Source organism: Talpa occidentalis, unplaced genomic scaffold, assembly GCF_014898055.3.
Source record: "Talpa occidentalis isolate TD23 unplaced genomic scaffold, MPIMG_talOcc4v2.1 talOcc4.6, whole genome shotgun sequence".
NCBI lineage: Eukaryota > Metazoa > Chordata > Mammalia > Eulipotyphla > Talpidae > Talpa > Talpa occidentalis.
In genome coordinates, this window is record NW_023604972.1 from 77,765,752 (window position 1) to 77,784,811 (window position 19,060).

General features: G+C 34.2%; 1 protein-coding gene across 1 annotated transcript in view; it reads left to right on the forward strand.

Moving 5' to 3' along the window:
• The window catches only part of LOC119261178 (solute carrier organic anion transporter family member 6A1-like), a 232,384-nt gene that overhangs the window by 165,679 nt on the left and 47,645 nt on the right, over nucleotides 1–19,060 (forward strand). The window contains exons 2-3 of the mRNA XM_037530398.2: nucleotides 6,243–6,428; nucleotides 8,310–8,406. Of these exons, the coding sequence (XP_037386295.2) occupies nucleotides 6,243–6,428; nucleotides 8,310–8,406 (283 nt within the window). The remainder of the gene's footprint in view (nucleotides 1–6,242; nucleotides 6,429–8,309; nucleotides 8,407–19,060) is intronic.

A 19,060-nucleotide genomic window follows, 5' to 3' on the forward strand; every position in this document is an offset into this window, starting at 1 on the left:
ACTTATAAAGGTTTTGAAGTGCTCTTGTTTGACAATTTTAAACTGGACTTTAGGGAGAAACAAAAGAAGGCATGAGGATGGCTCTGTGTGTGTGTGTACATTTATACACATTATAATGTGTAGTTATACTTATGGTATTTAAGAAGCATAGGTATGATATATGTTTATAACATAAATTAAAACACTTCATATGAAATACAATAGTTTAAACGTTAAACATGTTGAATACTATATAGTACATATGTAAGCTGTATAATATATGCATGTGTTTATATTACGTTTATAGAATATAAATATGTAGGATAAATATTTTAATTTTTAGAGTATATTTGTAATATTGTTTCTTATATTTTTAAATGAGCAGTTGGTTAAGCTAGAAGATGACTTTTGAAAAGAAGGGAATAGAAAATATTTCATTCCTATTCCCTTAATTCTGTTCTAAACAGAAAAAGTGAAAAGTTAAGCACCGCCCGAGGCATTAAAGATGCTGCTTGATCAGGATTCATTGGGACTCATGGGAGTAGAAATAGTGCAGCCCTCTTCCTTTGTGTCTTCTTTATAACATGTAAATTCTACATACTTTATTTTCTGCTTGTAATTGGAAATATGCAATCTATCCAACAAAGCCTATTCGTGTATTTAACTGCATCACCCTCTACTTGGTATTGGAAAAGCAGAAATAGTCTTTGCAATAGTTATTTCATATACTCTCTTTGCAGATATTTAATTTTGTTTAAATATTTAGTTCTTATATAATTCATTTTCTACTTCATATTCACATCTCAGTATATGTATATATTTTTCAAATTTCTGCACTTTCGTTTCTGCAAGTCTCACCTATTCTGCTTTCTGTTTATCTTCTCCAGTTGCTCCTGTTCATCTTCTTTTGTGAGTTTTCTGAATCTCTTTGGACAGTCCATTTATTTCCACCTTCCATAGTGTTTCTGTCTCCCCCACCCCTTTACAGTTTTCTGTACTCATGACAAGTTGATTGTCAACCCTGTGCTGCAGATATGTAGATAACATACTCCACTTAATCCTTCAGAAGTTGAAACTAAATTTCGTCCACTAGTTATGGTATCACACGCCAATCTTTAGTTTCTAGATCTCCACATTTAATTGACTACCCACCATAACTGGTTGCATTGCACTTTCATTAATGAAAACTTCTAAATATCTATTATCCCGCTCTCTGATGATACTCACTTATTCTTCCAACTCCAAGAAAGATAGCAGATCCTCCTTTCATTGGTATCTTCATTCTACAGAATTCTACTTTTTCCCTTTATAAGTCTTGTAGTTACTTCCATTTGTAGCTTATTTTATGTTCCTTTTTATAAATATTAGATTATTTCCAATATACTCTAGTCATTTTCCTAAGTTCCCTCTCCTATTGGCATTTCTTGTCACTGCCTGGAAACTTTACTATATATATATATATATATATATATATATATATATAGAGATCTATATATATATATACTTTATATATATATATATATATTATATATATATCTTTTACCAGTACCTGGGTTACTGATGAGCATTTTAGAGAAAAATCACACAAGTGGACAGATTGACTAGTCCTGCAATGAATTTTTTACTGTCAACCTCAACTATGCTCTCAAATAGATCCAATCCCTTAAAAATATGTTTTTAAGTCCACTCTCCCTTCCATAATTCACAACAAAGATTTTTAGACTTTTCTCATGTATTATTTAATTAAGACTGCTATAATAAAAGTATCATAGACTGGGTAGCTTAAACAAGAAATATTTCTAGAGCCTTTTTGGTGGTGCGGGAGTTAAAGATACAGCACTCTGAAGCTTTCCCCAGCCACTGCAGCACAAGTTTGATCCCTGGCAGGCCCAGCAGCAATCCATGTGGCAAAGCAGACCTCTCCTGTCTCACCTGCTGCTTCCCTCAGCAGTGTATTTTAGACAATCTGCCTGTTCTGCTCCCCACTCTGTCTCTGGTGAATTCTCTCATCCCCCACACCTTTGGCCTACACCCCAGTTCTTGTATGCATAAATAAATCTTTTTTAAAAAAGAAATATTTCCAGCCGCCTTGGAGATTGAGCATCTAAGATCCAGGTACTGGCCACTATGGTTCCTGACAAGAGCACCCTTCCTGGTTTTGTCCTCACACAGCAGGAATGGGGAGGGAGGGAGAGAGGAGGGAGGGAGGGAAGCAGAAGGAGGCTTGGAGGAAAGACGGAGGGAGGAAGAGAAGGAAATTCTTGTGTCTCTTCTTTAAAGGGCACTAATTTCATTCATGAGGGCTTTACCTTCTTGACTTAGTTGCTTCTCAAAGGCTTCCTCTTCAAATACCAATTTGGGGAGGACAAAAACATTCAGTCTGTATCACCTCACTTTACACTTACCTTCAGTGTTGGGTGGAAAATATATGCTATAATAGAAATTGCCTTAACTTCTCACCATCAAAACAATAATTTCTTGTATGTTTACATGCTGACATTCTTTACTACTTCCTTCTTGTTAAAATGGAAGGGTGATCCTTTTACTCAACATTCTGTACTTTTGTGCATTGGTTAGCTTCTCCTTCCTTATGCAAATTCTCCATCTTTATTGGTTCCTGCTCATAAGCACATAAATATGTTCTTTTTTTCATTCTAAAGTTAAAAAATAAAATAGTAGACAAATCCCATAGTCCTATTTTTTTTTTTTTACATTGCACAATCTCCTCATATTCATTGACAACTTTTTAAAAAGAATTGTACATGTTTCCTGGCTTTATTGCATATTCTTTCCTCAACCCACTTTAACATGGTTTCCATGTACTCTAAAGAGTGCAATGGGGGGCCTCCCTGGTGGCACAACAGGTTAAGACGCAACCTATGAAGCTGTCCGCAGCCACTGCAGCACGAGTTCAATCCCAGGCAGGCCGGGAAGCAACCCACAGAACAGCAGTGTTCTGGCACAGCAGACCTCTCCTGACTCGCCTGCTGCTCCCCTCAGCAGTGTACTTCAGTTGATCTGCCTGTTCTGTTCCCCACTCTGTCTCTGTCGAATCCTCTCATCCCCCACACCTCTGGTCTGTACCCCAGCTCTTGGATGCATAAATAAATAAATCTTAAAAAAAAAAGGTGCAATGGAATTATTTTCACTATGCCACTCATATATTTTGCTATTTAATATAGTTAAACTTCTTATTAGTTATATTTCTTGGATTATCACCAGCAATTTATCATACTAACTGCTCCCTGCTTCTTGAATTATAGTTCAAACAAGAGAGTTTTTTAAAAATAAAAGAACAGGTGACCAGATATTGAATTTATCCTATTGGTGGAAAGCATTTGTCTTCAGGTGTTGGACAGCAGAAATCTCAGGACTGTGATTCTCAGGAGAAGAGAACCAAACAAGTTACATTTTCTCAAAGAAAGCTAGATTATTAGACTAGGAACATATTTGATTATCAGCAGGTTGAAGGACTACCATCCGTTTAATTATCATTAATTCAAAGTGATAATTGTGTGGTTGTGTGTTTGTCTTCAGTTACATTCAGCTTTAATTGAGGTGTAGATGTAGAGTAGGCAGAGTTTAATTTGACCTGGATTGCAATATTATTAAGGGATTGCATGATCTGATACAGTAAGGGATTTAAAAGTGTTAAGATGACAATGAGAGAAGTAAGGACATGGAGAGAACATTGGGGTAGTGAAAAGGAGCAGGATAAATGGATGATGGGCCTTTAGGATTGTTGGCATTGTATTACCAGGTGTGTGTTGGAAAGACAGAGATGGTTTGTGCGCAGGAAGCTTGAAATTATAGTTAAGAAAGGTTTGCAGGTATTGTTTTTGAAAGTTTCCAATGAATAACTAAAATAATTGGAATAAAAGTAATGGTAGCAGAGGAGTTCTAGGAACTAAGAAATTAGGAGGTCAGAATGTGGAAACATCACATTAATACTGATATCGCCACAATTAATATGTCTATATAACATTAAATCATCAATTCTGAATCACAAGTATAGAGATAGCTTCCATTTAACATGGAATCAAATATCATTTCCTATGCATACTGAATCACCTGAAAATTTCCATTAGTGTACTATTTTGCAATCTATATTGGAACCGGTTTTCCACACTAATACTTAAGAGTATTCGCTAAATCCTGATGAAAATGGATATAATCAGAGAAATCTGATAGCATTGCTTGAATCTTCCAATATATCAATAATAGCAAATGCACTTCAACATTTACTTACTATTGTTCTATCACCATGTGAATTAAAAAATAAAAACTTAAGAATTGATTGCCACCTAATAACTAATTCTAACAAAAATAATTTTTCCTTGTGTGGTGCCTTCACTGTCACTACAAATAAAAGAGATACCACTTAAAACCATTATGAGATACTATCTCATGCCCCGAGAATGGCATATATTAAAAACACCACCAACACAGAATTGGAGAGGATGGGAAGAAATAGAAATCCTATCACATTGTTGGTGGGAATGAAAACTGGTTCAACCATTACAGGAAGCAATCTGGATATACCTTAAAAATAAAAAAAAAAAAAGAAAAGAAAAGAAAACAAAAGCAGAGAATAAAAATGGTAGTCATCAGGGCCTGAAGCAGGAAAAAAAAAGAAAGAATTATTGTTTAAGGATACACATTTGCAACTAGTAGATAAATAAGTCAGAAAGACTAATACATACTACAGGGATGATGGACCTCAAAAATATAAACACTAAATTTGCTAAGAGAGCACACTGTCATTTTTGGCAACACTAGTAGAAATGATAATTATTTGACACCACACTGGTGTTAGTTAAACCTACTATGGTGATCATATTGTAATAAAAAAATGTATCAAACTAGTTCATTATACACTTAGATTTTCACAATGCTGTGTGTCAAAATAATCCTGGTAAAACACTACCATAAAAGGAAACAACTCATTATGAGGGGCAGTTAGCAGAAAACATAAAGAATCAGCAACTTAAGAACTTGTAATAAAGAAACCAGCAAGCAATAAATGTGTGTGTTTAAAACAGCAAAAAAAAAAAAAATCTAAAAATGGAAATTCTATATAACCTAGCAAATTCTCTGGGTATATGTCAACCAACACAAAAGCCCTTATGGTCCACAATGATCACAACAGCATTATTACTGCAGCTAGGAACTGGAAGCAGCCTAGAAATCCACTGATGGGCCATTGGTTCAAAAGATGGAGTATATTCTCACCATAAGTATTATATAGCCATAAGAAAGGATGAAATGTAGCCATTTTCAACATAATGGAGGGAATCTGAGAGATTATTTATAGTAAAATGAATGGGAATAATAAATATAAAAACTTGACATTTATATAACAGATAATTTAATAATGTAAAATAATTTCAAAAATATGTTGACTTCAGTAAACATCCTGAGAAATCTGAGGTTAAGAGGGGGGCGGAAGGAAAAGGAACAAGAGGATAGGATATAAGATAATGGTGGTGTAAGTAAAATAAATACATAAAAAATAATAACTTGCTTGAATGAAAAAAATGCAAACTCTCACTTAAATAAATGCACTGAAGGAAAAGTTGCTTCTGACCAGATTTATTTTTGTCTCATTTTATCCTTCTATATGGATAAAGCATTATTCTGAAAAGACTAAGAAAATAAATACTATGATATTCACTTTATGAAACATAAAAATATTATTATATAAAAGTACATTTTACCTGTGTGTGCCAGTTGTATGTGTTTAGTGATGATCAAAATAAAGATTTCTCTCTTTGTATTTCATAAGTAAAAAATTCCTATAATTATCAGGACAACTAATACTTTAAGAAAAAAATATTAGGGATACCAGATGCCAAATGTAAGAAAAATATGTGTATATGGGTGTGTATGTAGTATATATTCATATATATATATATATATATATGGGTATATATATATATATATATATATATGGGTGTGTATGTATATATTCCTACTGACTCATAAATGCATATGTACAAATAGTCATACATACACATTTATATTTGGTTCAAATATATGCAACTTTTCCAGTATTCCTACATATTTCCTTTTATTATTGCATTTTTCTGAGAACATGATGATTGCAGAACTGCTATATTCAATATAAATGAAAATTTAACGGAAAGAAACAAACACAATGGTGGAAATGCTTTAAAAAAGGTAAAATATCAATGATACTTTGTGTTTGGTATGTATTTAACTTTTGACTTATTTAACAAAAATATAATGATCTTTTTCAAAAGATATGTGCGTAGAAAGAAAGATTCCTTATGTTTGCAAGAGAAACACAATGTCATCTCAATCAAAATATGTGACTTACTTCATCCTTGGGCAGATTCTGCAGGGAATAGCAGCAATACCCATTTATATCGCTGGAATAATTTTTCTTGATGGAAGCGTCACAACACACTCATCTGGTATTTACTTAGGCAAGTATTATTCCCTCTATTATGGTGGACCCATTTTGAATTTTTATTTAGCTTCTATATTTTGTTGTACACATCTAAAATGATAGAACATTTTTAATTTCTGGCCCTTAAAATAAATTGTAATAATTAATATCTGGTATGCTTAACTTCAAAATCACATTAATTGTGAGGAGCTACTTGAAATTTGGAATTGTGGACAGCTTGTTTGAAGATCACTGAAAAGACAGAAAAATACCCTTCTTAAGAAATAAAAATTGCACTTTATGTGTGTGTATATATTCTACATACACCTGTAACATATATCTCCACATATATATGTATGTGTGTACATATGCATGCATATGTGCACACATACACCTATATGATATCATATCAAACTACAGGCTGAAGTTGATTTCTGTAGGAAAAATATGTCTCATATTACTAGATTGAATTGCTTGGGTAGCTGTATTTTTAAACTTTAGGTATATAGGTGGGAAGTTGCTGCCCTTGTGTCCAATAAGGGGACAGAAACAATGTTTTATGTCTCCTTAGTACTAAATTCACGCGTTTCTAAAATAATCACCATTGTACTAAACTCTGTGCTTCAACTCACTTAATTTTGGGGGAAGCTCTGTGGGAGGATGAATTGATTCTAGTGTAATATCCTCTATTTACAGGCTTTACACTACTGTAATTTATAAAAGTAAGTCTAGGGTATATTTCAGAATAATCTGTAATTCTTGATATTACAATAACTTCTGGTTTTGGTAGATCATCTATATATACTATCATTTTTGGAAAAATATATAAAGTTTTGTTTTCATATACTTATTGTGAAGGGAACTTCAAAGAAAACAGCATTTTTGTACCAAAATAATAATTTTTCCACAAGACATAGGAGACTCTTGTAAATAAGTGAAAATAAATGATATTCATATTTATCTTTGCTTTTGGAAAACAAGTTTTGCACTGATTTATTGGTGCTAGCTGAAGGTGGCAATGCCTATGTTTGTTTTACTGTTGGTTCAACCAAATATCAGTTAAAACACACATATAGACACAGGAAAGAGAAGCTTACTTTATTGCCATCTCCTGCCACCCTTGAAGTTAATGTGCAGTACACAGGCCTGTTGATTATATTAAAGTGTCACCTTGCTTTAGGTGCCACAAATGAAATGAAAGAAGGTATATTGAATTCATATTTATATAAAATATAAGTGTATTCATTTACATGAAACATTATTTACATGAAATATATAAATTAAATAAAGTTAATTACATGTAAATTATTTGATTTTCTCTAATACATTCATTGGTTAATAATCATGGTGATTCATTTTATGTGTCACCTTGGCTGGATCATGGCAGTCAGTTTAGATGTTTCTGTGATATTTTCTTAGAGGTGACTAACATTTACAATCATTGGACTTTGAGTAAGAGCAGATTACCCTCCTTAATGTGAGTCTGATCCAATCAGTTGATGTCTTTCAAAAAATAAGCTGATGTTTCCCAAAAAAGAAGCAATTCTATTTCTAGACTGTAATATAGAAACCCACCCTGAGTTTTTCCAGTCTGCTGGTCTGCCCTGTGGATTTCTTCTTAATTATGTACCCAAAAGTATAATACATACTCTTATCTGGATGTCCAGCCTCTCTGTCTGCCCTACAAATTTGTCTCTTGGTTGTGCCCGCAAATCCCTAAACCCATTCCTTTAAATGACTCTCTGTCTCTTTCTGTCTCTGCCCCTCCCCCATTTTGTCTGTTTCTCTGGAGAACCCTTACTAGTCAAGTATGCCTTGAAGCTTTCAGAAATAATCCATTTCAGTGATGTGATTTTTAATCATTTTTATGACAAAGCTGACATAGATCAATTTTTGATATTCAGTATTCATTTTATAGGCTGTGTGGAAAGTTCACTAACGGTTGGTTATGCTTTGGGTTACACAATAGGCGCACCCCTAACTAATACCTTAGAGAATGACACTGTTGTGAAGAGGTAAGTAAATTTTTTTCCTTTTTGTAATTTACATCATGTTAAGTACTTATGGACCAGATAGTATAGTTGATTAATATATGTTTTTAATTTAATTTGTAAAAGATATGCAAATGTGATTATATATACATATATTTAAATACATCCAAAATACACACTGTATCTTTATGACTTGAAATATAATTTTAAAAATACTACTTAAAATGGCAATCTTACCACTAATGCTGCATATAGATTTTTTTTTTAATTGTGATGAAAAACACATAACATAAAATTGATCATCCTAGCCACTTTTAAGTACAGCAGTGTTAACTATATGCGTGTTTCTGGGCAACAGCTCTTCAGAACTTCTTCATCTTGCAAAACTGAAACTGTATTCACTGCACAACTCCTCTTTTCTCACTTCTCCCCAGGTTCTGACAACCACCGTTCTAATTTGTTTTTAAGAGTTACATTATTTTAGGTAATCATATGTGTAGAATCATGCAGTATTTGTCTTTCTGTGACTTATTTCACTTAGCATAATGTCCTCAAAGTTTTTTGTTGTGTATGATATTTCCGTTTTTTTTTAAAGCTAAATAATATTCCACTGTATGTATATACCACATTTTCTATCTTCATTTATCTTTAATGGACATTTAGGTTACTTCTATTTATTGGATGTTGTGAATAATGCCTCAGTTAACATGACTGTGCAAATATCTCTTTGAGAATCGATTTTTAATTCTTTTGAATATAGTCTCAGAAGTGGGATTGTTAGATCAAATAGTAATTCTATTTTTAATTTTTTGGAGGAACTTCCATACGGTTTTCCACAGTGGCTATCCCCCCTTTATATTCCCAACAGTGCACAAAACTTCCAATCTCTCAACGTCCTTGTTATTTCTCTGTTTATTTTGTTTGTTTGATTTTGGTAACAGTCACCCTCACAGATGTGAAGTGGTATTTTATGTGGTTTTGATTTCCCTGTAAATTAATGATGTTGGACATCTTCATATACTCATTTGTCATTTGTATATTTTCTTTGGAGAAATGTTCATTCAGATTCTTTGCCCATTTTAAAATTAGATTTGTATCATATATTTCCTCCCATAATACAGTTTGTCCTTTTAATCTGCTAATTATTTTCCTTTGTTGTGCAGTTTTTAAGTTTGATATTGTCCTGTTTGTCTAATTTTGTTTTAGTTGCCTGTGCTATTGGCATAATATCAAGAAATTATTGCCAAGGTCAATGCCATGAATATTTCCTACTGTTTTGTCTTCTAGGAGTTTTATTGTTTGAGGCATTATATTAGATCTTTAATCTGTTATGACTTATTTTTTTGCAAATGTTGTAAGATAAGTGTTCAATTTCCTTGTTTTTCATTGGATATCTAATTTTCCAGCACCATGTGTTGAAGAGACTATTCCTGACCCATTCTGAATTCTTGTCACCCTTGTCAGGATCATTTTACCTTATCTATGAAAGTTTATTTCTGGGTCGTATATTCTATTTTATCGGTCTGTATTTCTTTCCTAATACCAGTACAATAAAAAGTCTTTTGAAATTGTAATTTCGTAATGTAACTTGAGACCAGAAAGTATGAGACCTCCAGCTTTCTTTTTCTTTCTCAATATTGTTTTGGCTATTTGGGGTCTTTTTCTGATTCCATATGAATTTTGTCCCTGATTTCACAAAATTTTTCATTGAGATTTTGGTAGGCGTTTTCATTGAATCTATATACCACTCTGGATAGTAAGGACATTTAAATAATTATTAAGTCTTCAAATCCACAAACATAGGTGTCTTTTATATTTATCTTTATTTCTTTCAGTAATGTTTTATAGTTTTTCATGTACAAGTGTTTCACCTTGTATACTGTTCATCAGTAGTATATAGAAACACACATGATCTTTATGTTTTGTGTTCCACAACTTGTTTAAATTAATTTATTACTTCCAGTAAATTTTTGGTGTCATCTGCAAACAAAGATAATTTTACTTCTTCATTTATGTTACTGCTTCCTTTGGATGACTTTTGTTTCTTTTTCTTACCTAATTGTTTTGGCTAGATTTTCCAATACTATGTTGAATAGAAATGGTGAGATAGGCATCTTAGTCTTGTTTCTAATCTTAAAGGGAATTTTTTTCAGATATTTACCATGATGTTAGTGATAGGTTTTATATATATATTTTTTTTTATTATGTTGCAGGAATTTCTTCTATTTTCAGTTTATTGAGAATTTTCATAATGAAAGAACATCAAAATTTTTGAATGCTGTTTCTGCATCAATTGAGATGATTGTGGGGTTTTGTCCTTCATTCCACTAATTTGCTATATTGCTTTGATTAATGTTCACATGTTGCATCATTCTTGCATCCCAGCAATAAATCTCATTTGGTCATGATGTATAATCCATTTCATGTATCATGCATTTAGTTTTGTTAGTACTTTGTACCTGAATTTTATATCAGTATTCACCATGGATAAGACTATCCTTTTCTTTCCTGTATAGGTTTGAGATATTATGGAAGTATTACTTCTTCCTCAATTCTTTGAAAGTTTGTGTCTGATAGGAATCAGTTCATCTTTGAAAATTTGGTAAATTTCACTTGTGAAACCATCTGGTTCTGGACTTTGGTTATTTCAAGAGAGTTTGATTACTATTTCAATGTCCTTGCTTGAGATTGGTTTGTTTAGCATTTTCTTTCTTTCCTACTCAGTTGTGGATGATTGTATAAATCTAAGAATCTGTCCATCTCATCTAGGTTGCTGAATTTGTTTGCATATAAATGTGCATAGTAATCTCTGATTATCCCCCTGAATGTCTGTACTAATAGTCTCTTGGAATTTTTCCTCTTTCATTTTTGATCCTATTAACTTGAATTTTTTTCTCTTTTTTTTTTTTTTTGAGCCTAGCTAGAGGTTTGTCTTTTTTGTTTATTTTTTCAAAGAACTACTTTTAGTTTCATGACCTTAAGAACCACCTTTTTGATTTCCATTTCACATATTTCTGCCCTTATTTTTTTAATTTCCTTCCATTTGCTGACTTTCAGACTTTTTGTTCCTTTTCATGTTCCTTGAGATAAAAGATTGTTAGTTTAGGCTCTTTCTTGGTTGTTGACATGGGCCTGTATTTCTATATACTTCCCTCCTAGAATTGCTTTTGCTGTGTCCCATGTGTTTTGGGAGGCTGTGTCTTCATTATCATTTGTCTCAAGGTACTTTTTGATTTCTTCTCTTTCCTCATTAACCCATTAGTCTTTCGGTAGTGTGCTGTTCAGTATCATGTTTAGAATAACTCCTTTGTTGTTGATTTCTACTTTGATAACCTTATGGTCAGATGATAGTTGATATGATTTTAATGTTCACAAATTTGTTATATTTATCTTGTGACCCAATATGTGGTCAATCCTGGAGAATGACCCATGTGAATTTGAGAAAAATTTGTATTCAGCATTTGTGTGTATGGAGGGCGGGGTGTGGGGGGCAGCAGCAGTGCCCTATAAATGTCTAGTACATCCAGATAACCTAGTTCTTTGTTTAGGGAATTATGCCCATATTTATTTTCTCTCTAATTCATCTGTCTATTGGTGAAATGGGGTATTGAAATCTCCAACGACATATGTATTTTCTCCAAAGTCCATTTTCAGATTTAGTAGTAATTATATGATGTGTTTTGATGCTGCTTTGTTTGGTGAGTATATATTGATGAGTCTTGTCTTCCTGTTTTATTGTTCCCTTAATCATTATATAGTGTTCATCCGTGCCTCTTATTATCTTCTTATGTTGGAAGTCTATGTTATCTGATACAATTATGGCTGTTCCTGCCTTCATGTGGGTATCATTTGAATTGTTTTCCAGCTTCCCTTTATTTTCAACCTGTGTTTATCCTTAGAATTTAGTTGTGTTTCCTGGAGGAAGCAGAAAGTTGAAATCTGTTTGCTGATTCAACTTGATATTCTATGTCTTTTTATTAATGAGTTCAGTCCATTATATTTAGAAAGATTATTGTTATAAGAAAGTTTCCTGGGCCTCCCTGGTGGTGCAAGGGGTTAAGACGCAACCTATGAAGCTGTCCGCTGCCTCTGCAGCATGAGTTCGATCCCCTGCTGGTCAGGGAGCAAACCACATGTTGCAGCAGAACTCGCCTGACTGGCCCACTGTTCCCCTCAGCAGTGTACTTTGGTCAATCTGCCTGTTCCGCCGTTCCCCACTCTGTCTTTGGTGAATCCTCTCACAGGCCACACCTCTGGCCTGTACCCCAGCTCTTGTATGCATAAATAAATCTTTTTTTGAAAAAGGCATTTCTTAAAAAAAAAAAAGTGTTCTACTGCCATTTAGTCCTTAGTTTTGTGATTCTATTTAATTGCTTGTTCTATTTTGTGTGTTTATTCCTCTGTTTGGTTTAAATACTAACACTCCTTTTATTATTTCCTGCAGGGGGTTTTAGTGTTTGGACGCTCTCAAAGGTTCTGTTTGTCTGAGGACTTTATTTCTCCCTTATATCTGAAGGAGATATTTGCATTGTGGTTGGTATTTTGAATGTGTCACTCCATTCTCTTCTTGCCCATAGAGTTTCTTCAGAGAACTCTGATGTTAGTGTAATCAGGGTTCCTTTATAGGTTATCTGCTTCTTCCCCTTCATCAGCTCATATTTTTCTTTGTATTGGACTCTTAGAATTTTAACTACTGCATGTCTTGCTATAGTTTCTTTTAGTCTGTTGCTTGTCATTCTTTTGACTGCCTGTATCTGTATGTGCCCTTCCCTTGGAGATGTGGATGATTCTTATATTTCCTTTCCTATTGGTGCCAGATAATTCTTGAAATGTTTCTTCATTTATTTTCCTTTGTATCTCTCTTTGCTTTTCGGTTTTGAATATTTCTATTTTTGAATATTTGCATCTTCAAGCTCATTGATATGGTCTTCTTTTTTTTTAAAGATTTATTTATTTATTTATTATATTTTTTATTTTTATTTTTTTAATAATAAATTTTATTTTTATATTCCCCATACAATTGCAATCCCTCCATTCTGACCCCAACCCCTCCCCTCCCTCCCCCCACCCCACAAAAAGTGTCTCTGGTTCATAATTTTTGTTGATTTTCACTTTCTTATAGTTATTCAATTTCCTGGTCCCTTATTTAAGTTTTCTAGATTCCTGCTATGAGTGAGACCATCCGGTATTTTTCTTTTTCTTTCTGGCTTATTTCGCTGAGCATGATCCCTTCCAGCGCCATCCATGTTGCTGCAAATTGCATGTGTTTATCTTTTTTGAATGCTGAATAATATTCCATGGTATATATGTACTACATCTTCTTGATCCAGTCATCTATTTTTGGGCATCTGGGCTGTTTCCAAAGCTTAGCTATTGTAAATAGTGCTGCTATAAACATAGGGGTGCAGGTGCTCTTTGGAATTGATGTTTCTGTGTCCTTTGGGTAAATACCTAGGAGTGGAATTGCTGGACCATATGGAAGCTCTATGTTTAGTAGGTCCAGAAATCTCCACACAGCTCTCCATAGTGGTTGGACCAGTTTGCACTCCTACCAACAGTGCAGAAGAGTACCTTTTTCTCCACACCCTCGCCAACATTTGTTGTTGCTAGTTTTTTTAATATGTGCCATTCTCACTGGTGTGAGATGGTATCTCATGGTAGTTTTGATTTGCATTTCCCTGATGACAAGTGATGTTGAAGATTTTTTCATATGCCTGTTGGCCATTTGCATTTCCTCTTCAGAGAAGTTTCTTTTTAGCTCTTCTGCCCATTTTTTGACTGGATTCTTTTCTTTGTTGTTGTTGAGTCTCATCAGCTCTTTGCAGATTTTTGTGATCAGTCCTTTATCATTAGTGTTGTGTACAAAAATGTTCTCCCAGTTGGTGGGGTTTCTCTTTGTTTTTGTTATTGTCTCTTTTGCTGTGCAGAAGATCTTTAATTTGATATAGTCCCAGCTGTTTATCTTTGCCTTCACTATCACTGCTTTGGGTGATGTGTCTGTAAAGATGTCTTTGATGTGCAAATCACGTAGCGTTTCGCCTATATTTCCTTCTATGTATTTTATGGTTTCAGGTCTTATGTCTAGTTCTTTAATCCATTTTGAGTTGATTTTTGTGCACGGTGTGAGGTAGTGGTCAAGCTTCGTTCTTTTGCATGTAGCGACCCAGTTTTCCTAGCACCATTTATTGAACAAACTTTCTTTGTTCCAATGCATAGTCTTTGCTCCTTTGTCAAAGATTAGTTGATCATAAATCTGTGGGTTTATTTCTGGATTTTCTATTCGATTCCATTGGTCTGTATGTCTGCTCTTGTTCCAATACCATGCAGTTTTGATGATTATGGCTTTGTAGTATAGTTTGAAGTCTAGGAGTGTGATGCCTCCATTCCCTTCTTTTTTTTTCAGGAGAGCTTTGGCTATTCGGGGTTTTTTGTGATTCCATATGAATTTCATCAATAATTGTTCTATTTCTTTGAAGAATGACATTGAAATTTTGATTGGAATAGCATTGAATCTGTAGATTGCTTTTGGTAGGATGGCCATTTTAATAATGTTTATTTCTCCAATCCATGAGCAGGGGATGTCTTTCCATTTCTTTGTGTCTTCTATTTTTTATTTATACATGCACTGGGTACAGTCAGAAGTGCGGGAGTGTGAGAGAATTCACCAGAGCCAGAGCGGGGAGCAGAGCAGGCAGAAGGACCGAAATACACTGCTGAGAGGAGCAGCGGGCGGCAGGAGAGGTCTGCGCGCCATGTGGGACCCTCCTCCGGTTGTGGTGCAGCCGGGGATCAAACCAGTGCTGCAGAGGCTGCGGGCAGCTTTGCAACCCAGCGCTCAACCACTGCGCCACCGGGGAGGCCCTCTTTGATATGGTCTTCTACTTGGTGTATTCTACTCCCTCAGCTTGCTCCAGAATTTTCCATCTCTTCTATTAATTTTTCTACTTTTTCATTTCTATTGTTTTCTTATTTGGAATTTCAATTTTAATTTTCTTTTCATTGATTGTGTTCCTCATTTATTTGCTTTCCTGAGATTTCTTGCATATCTCCAATCTGCATTTTTGAATTTTCTATGTATTGTCTCAATTCTTTAATTTTCATAATTATGACAGTTTTGAATTCTGTATTTGATAGGGAAAAAAATATATTTTATGTGGTTGTGACTTGGTTCTGGAGATTTTTTTTCTCTTTCTGTATATCGTTCCCCTGTGCACTTTCTTGGCCATTTGTAATGTTTCTTTTCCCCTATTTTTTGCCATTGCTACTGTTGGATCTTTTTTTGTGTTAGGGTCCTCCTCTCCCACTATTCAGGACATTTACTGGTTGGTGGAGATAGCAAGTGGTGCCTAATAGGGTTTTTTGTGGTGTTGGGAGTTCAACCTGAGGCTGTCAGGACCAGGCTCCAGGTGCTGTGATCAGGGCTGGGTGGGAGTCAGGGCCAGTCATCAAGAATATTTGGTGTTGCTTTGATAGTAAGTGTTCAGTGGTACCATGTATTTGAAAAGGTATGAACCTATACCCTTAAACCATTTACAGATTGTTAACTCAATAAAAAGTATTTTAATAATTAAAAAAAAATACCAGGATATGAGTGTTATTACTGCTCAATATCTAACTTATCAACAGTAGAAGTCAAACCTGATCCCCTAATATGACACAGTTACTGGGAGACAAAATGTCATCAGTTTAATTGCATTTTAACACAGAGGATATTTGTCTTGACAGGGGAAAATACAAACCCCAGAAGGAATTTTTGTCTTAATCATGAAAACTTTATAACAAAACTATCATAGACAGAGCTTATTAACAACAAAAACCTATTTATCACAGTTCTGGCAGTTGGAAATTCCAAGGTCAAGAGGTCAGGAAAATTGGTGTCTTGTGAGATCTTACTTTCTGGTTCAGAGACTGTAATCTTCTCCTTTTGTTCTTACATGGATGAAAGATCATGAAAGTTCTGTAGGATCTCTTTTATAAAGTTATTAATCACATTCATTTAGCTCTACCCTCAGGGTATAATCACCTCCAAATGTGCCCCTTCGCTATACCATCATACTGGGGGTTAGGATCCCAACATATGAATTTGGAGGGGGACACAGTCAGTCTAGAATATCTACCTACAGTGCTCTGTTTGGATCACCATTCAAAGACTTACGGATACCGTGTTCATTCCTGTAGTTTCTCATACAATATTGCCACTGATTAGATTGCTTATAATAAGACAAAGGAAATGAGACAATATTACTTCAGGATTCTCTGGTCTTACTCAGCACCTCATTATCCAGAAATAAATGGCTTGATAGAATGATGTTATAGCTTGGACCCTTCAACAGATTTTTTTAAAGTCTTTTAGGATTTTCTATAGGTAATATCATGTTATGTTAAAAAAGAGTCAGTTTACTTATTCCTTTCTGATTTGGATTTTTTTATGAGTTTTGCTTTCCTAATTGCTCTAATTGGTAGTTTCAGTTTTATGTTGAATAAAAATTAGCTTGGGCATCCTTGTCTTGTTCTTGATTTTATAGGAAAAGCTTTCAACATTTTACTATTGAAAAAGATGTTAACTGGGAGCTTGTACCATATCACCTTTATTATACTGAGATATGGTCCTTCCCTGGCTGTTCCCCTTTTGCTAGGTTCTTACTGCTAAGGCTGTTTTTTTTTTTTTTGAATGAATCAATTTTTAATTGAGGTAATATTTGGATGCTCCCATCAGATATTGCATCATATAACCCACCTGCATTGTCCACTGTGCTTCCTTCCCTCTTTGTTCTTACCCCTCCAACCTCTGGATGCTTCAGTTTTGTAGTCAGCTTTCAAAAGTTAACCTTTAAGCTTGTCTTTATCTGACGCTTAGTTCAGTTACCCTGTATTACACATATTAGTGATACCATCTGATATTTATCTTTCTTCTTCTGGCTTATTACACTTAATATCATCACTTTTAACTTTATCCATGTTGCCACAAATGGCATGAATTTATCTTTTGACTGCCGAGTAATAGTCCATTGTGTAAATATACCCCATATTCTTGATTCACTCATCTATTTTGGGGACAATTAGGTTGTTTTCATAATTTGGTAATAGTAAATAGTGCTGCAAAAAACTCGGGAGTGCGAGTTTCCTTTTGAAGTAATATTTTGAAATTTTTGGTAGATGGCCTAGGAGCAGAATTGCTGGGTCATATGGCAGATTCATTTTTAACATTTGAGACTCCTCCATAGTGCTTTCCATAGGACTAGACCAGTCTGAATTCCTATCTACAGAGGGTTTCTTTTCTCCGCATCCTCACCAGCACTTGTTTCTGCAATTTTTGATTTGGGCCATTCTCACATGTGTGGTCTTGATTTGCATTTCCCTGATGATAGGTGATGATGAAACTTTTTTTCATGTGCCTTTTTGTAGTCTTTGTCTTTTTTGAAGAAGTGTCTATTTTTTTTTTAACAAGATTTTTTTTTTTAAACAATATATTTTTTTTTTTAAACAAGATTCCCTTATAGGTTTTTTTTAAAGATTTATTTATATATACAAGAACCGGGGTACAGGCCAGAGGCACAGGAGGGTGAGAGGATTCACCAGAGACAGAGTGGGGAGCAGAACAGGCAGAAAGACTGAAATACACTGCAGGGGAGCAGTGGGCAAGACAGGAGTGGTCTGCTGCACCATGTGGTTATCTCTCTGGCCAGCCGGGATCAAACTGGTGCTGCAGAGGCTGCGGACAGCTTCACAGTGCAGCGCTTAACCACCTGCACCACCAGGGAGACCCTATTTCTTCTATTTTTTGATAGGGTTGTTTTGTTCTTGTTGAGTTATATGAGTTCTTTATAGATCTTAGGTTCCTTGTCAGATGTATGAAGTGTAGACATTGTGTCCCATTCAGTACAGTGTCTTCATTTTAATTATGGTTTCTTGCACTGTGCAGAAGCTTTTTAGTTTGATACAGTTTGAGTTGTTTATGTTCTCTTTTGTTTTCCTTACTATTGGGATGAATCCTTAAAGACATCACTGAAGCTTATGTCATAAAATGCTTTGCCTATCTTTTCTTCAATGGATTTTATGGTTTCAGGCCTTACAACTTTATCTTTTACCATTTTGAATTGATTTTTGTGTATGGTGTAAGATATATCTTCTTATACACACGTTGTTGAGAGCTTTTATCAGGAGTCAATGACAATTTTAGTCAAGTGCTTCTTTTTTTTTTTTTGACTTTACATGTTTGAGAACGTTTTATTCTATCCTCATTCTTTAATTAATTTATTCTAAGATATTTCAAAATCATTAATATTTTGAAAACATTTTTGTTGCCTTCTATCTTCCATTGCTCTTTTTTTTATTTTATTTTATATATTTTATATCATTTTTTATTTTTGCACAATGTATGCATTTTCCTCTTGGTTCTTAATTGACTTGATCATATGATTTTATTCTTCATGTGTTAATGTAGCATATAACATTGCTTGATTTGCAGATGTTGAGCCACCCTCACATTCCTAGACTATATCCCACTGGATTGTGGTGTATGATTCTGTTACTATATTGCTGAATTAGGTTTGCTAATATTTTCTTGAGGATTTTTGTATTTATGTTCATCAGGGATACTAGCCTGTTATTTTCTTTTTTTGTAGTGGTTTTGTCTGGTTTTGGTTATACAATTAAATTTAACTTTTAATTTTTATAT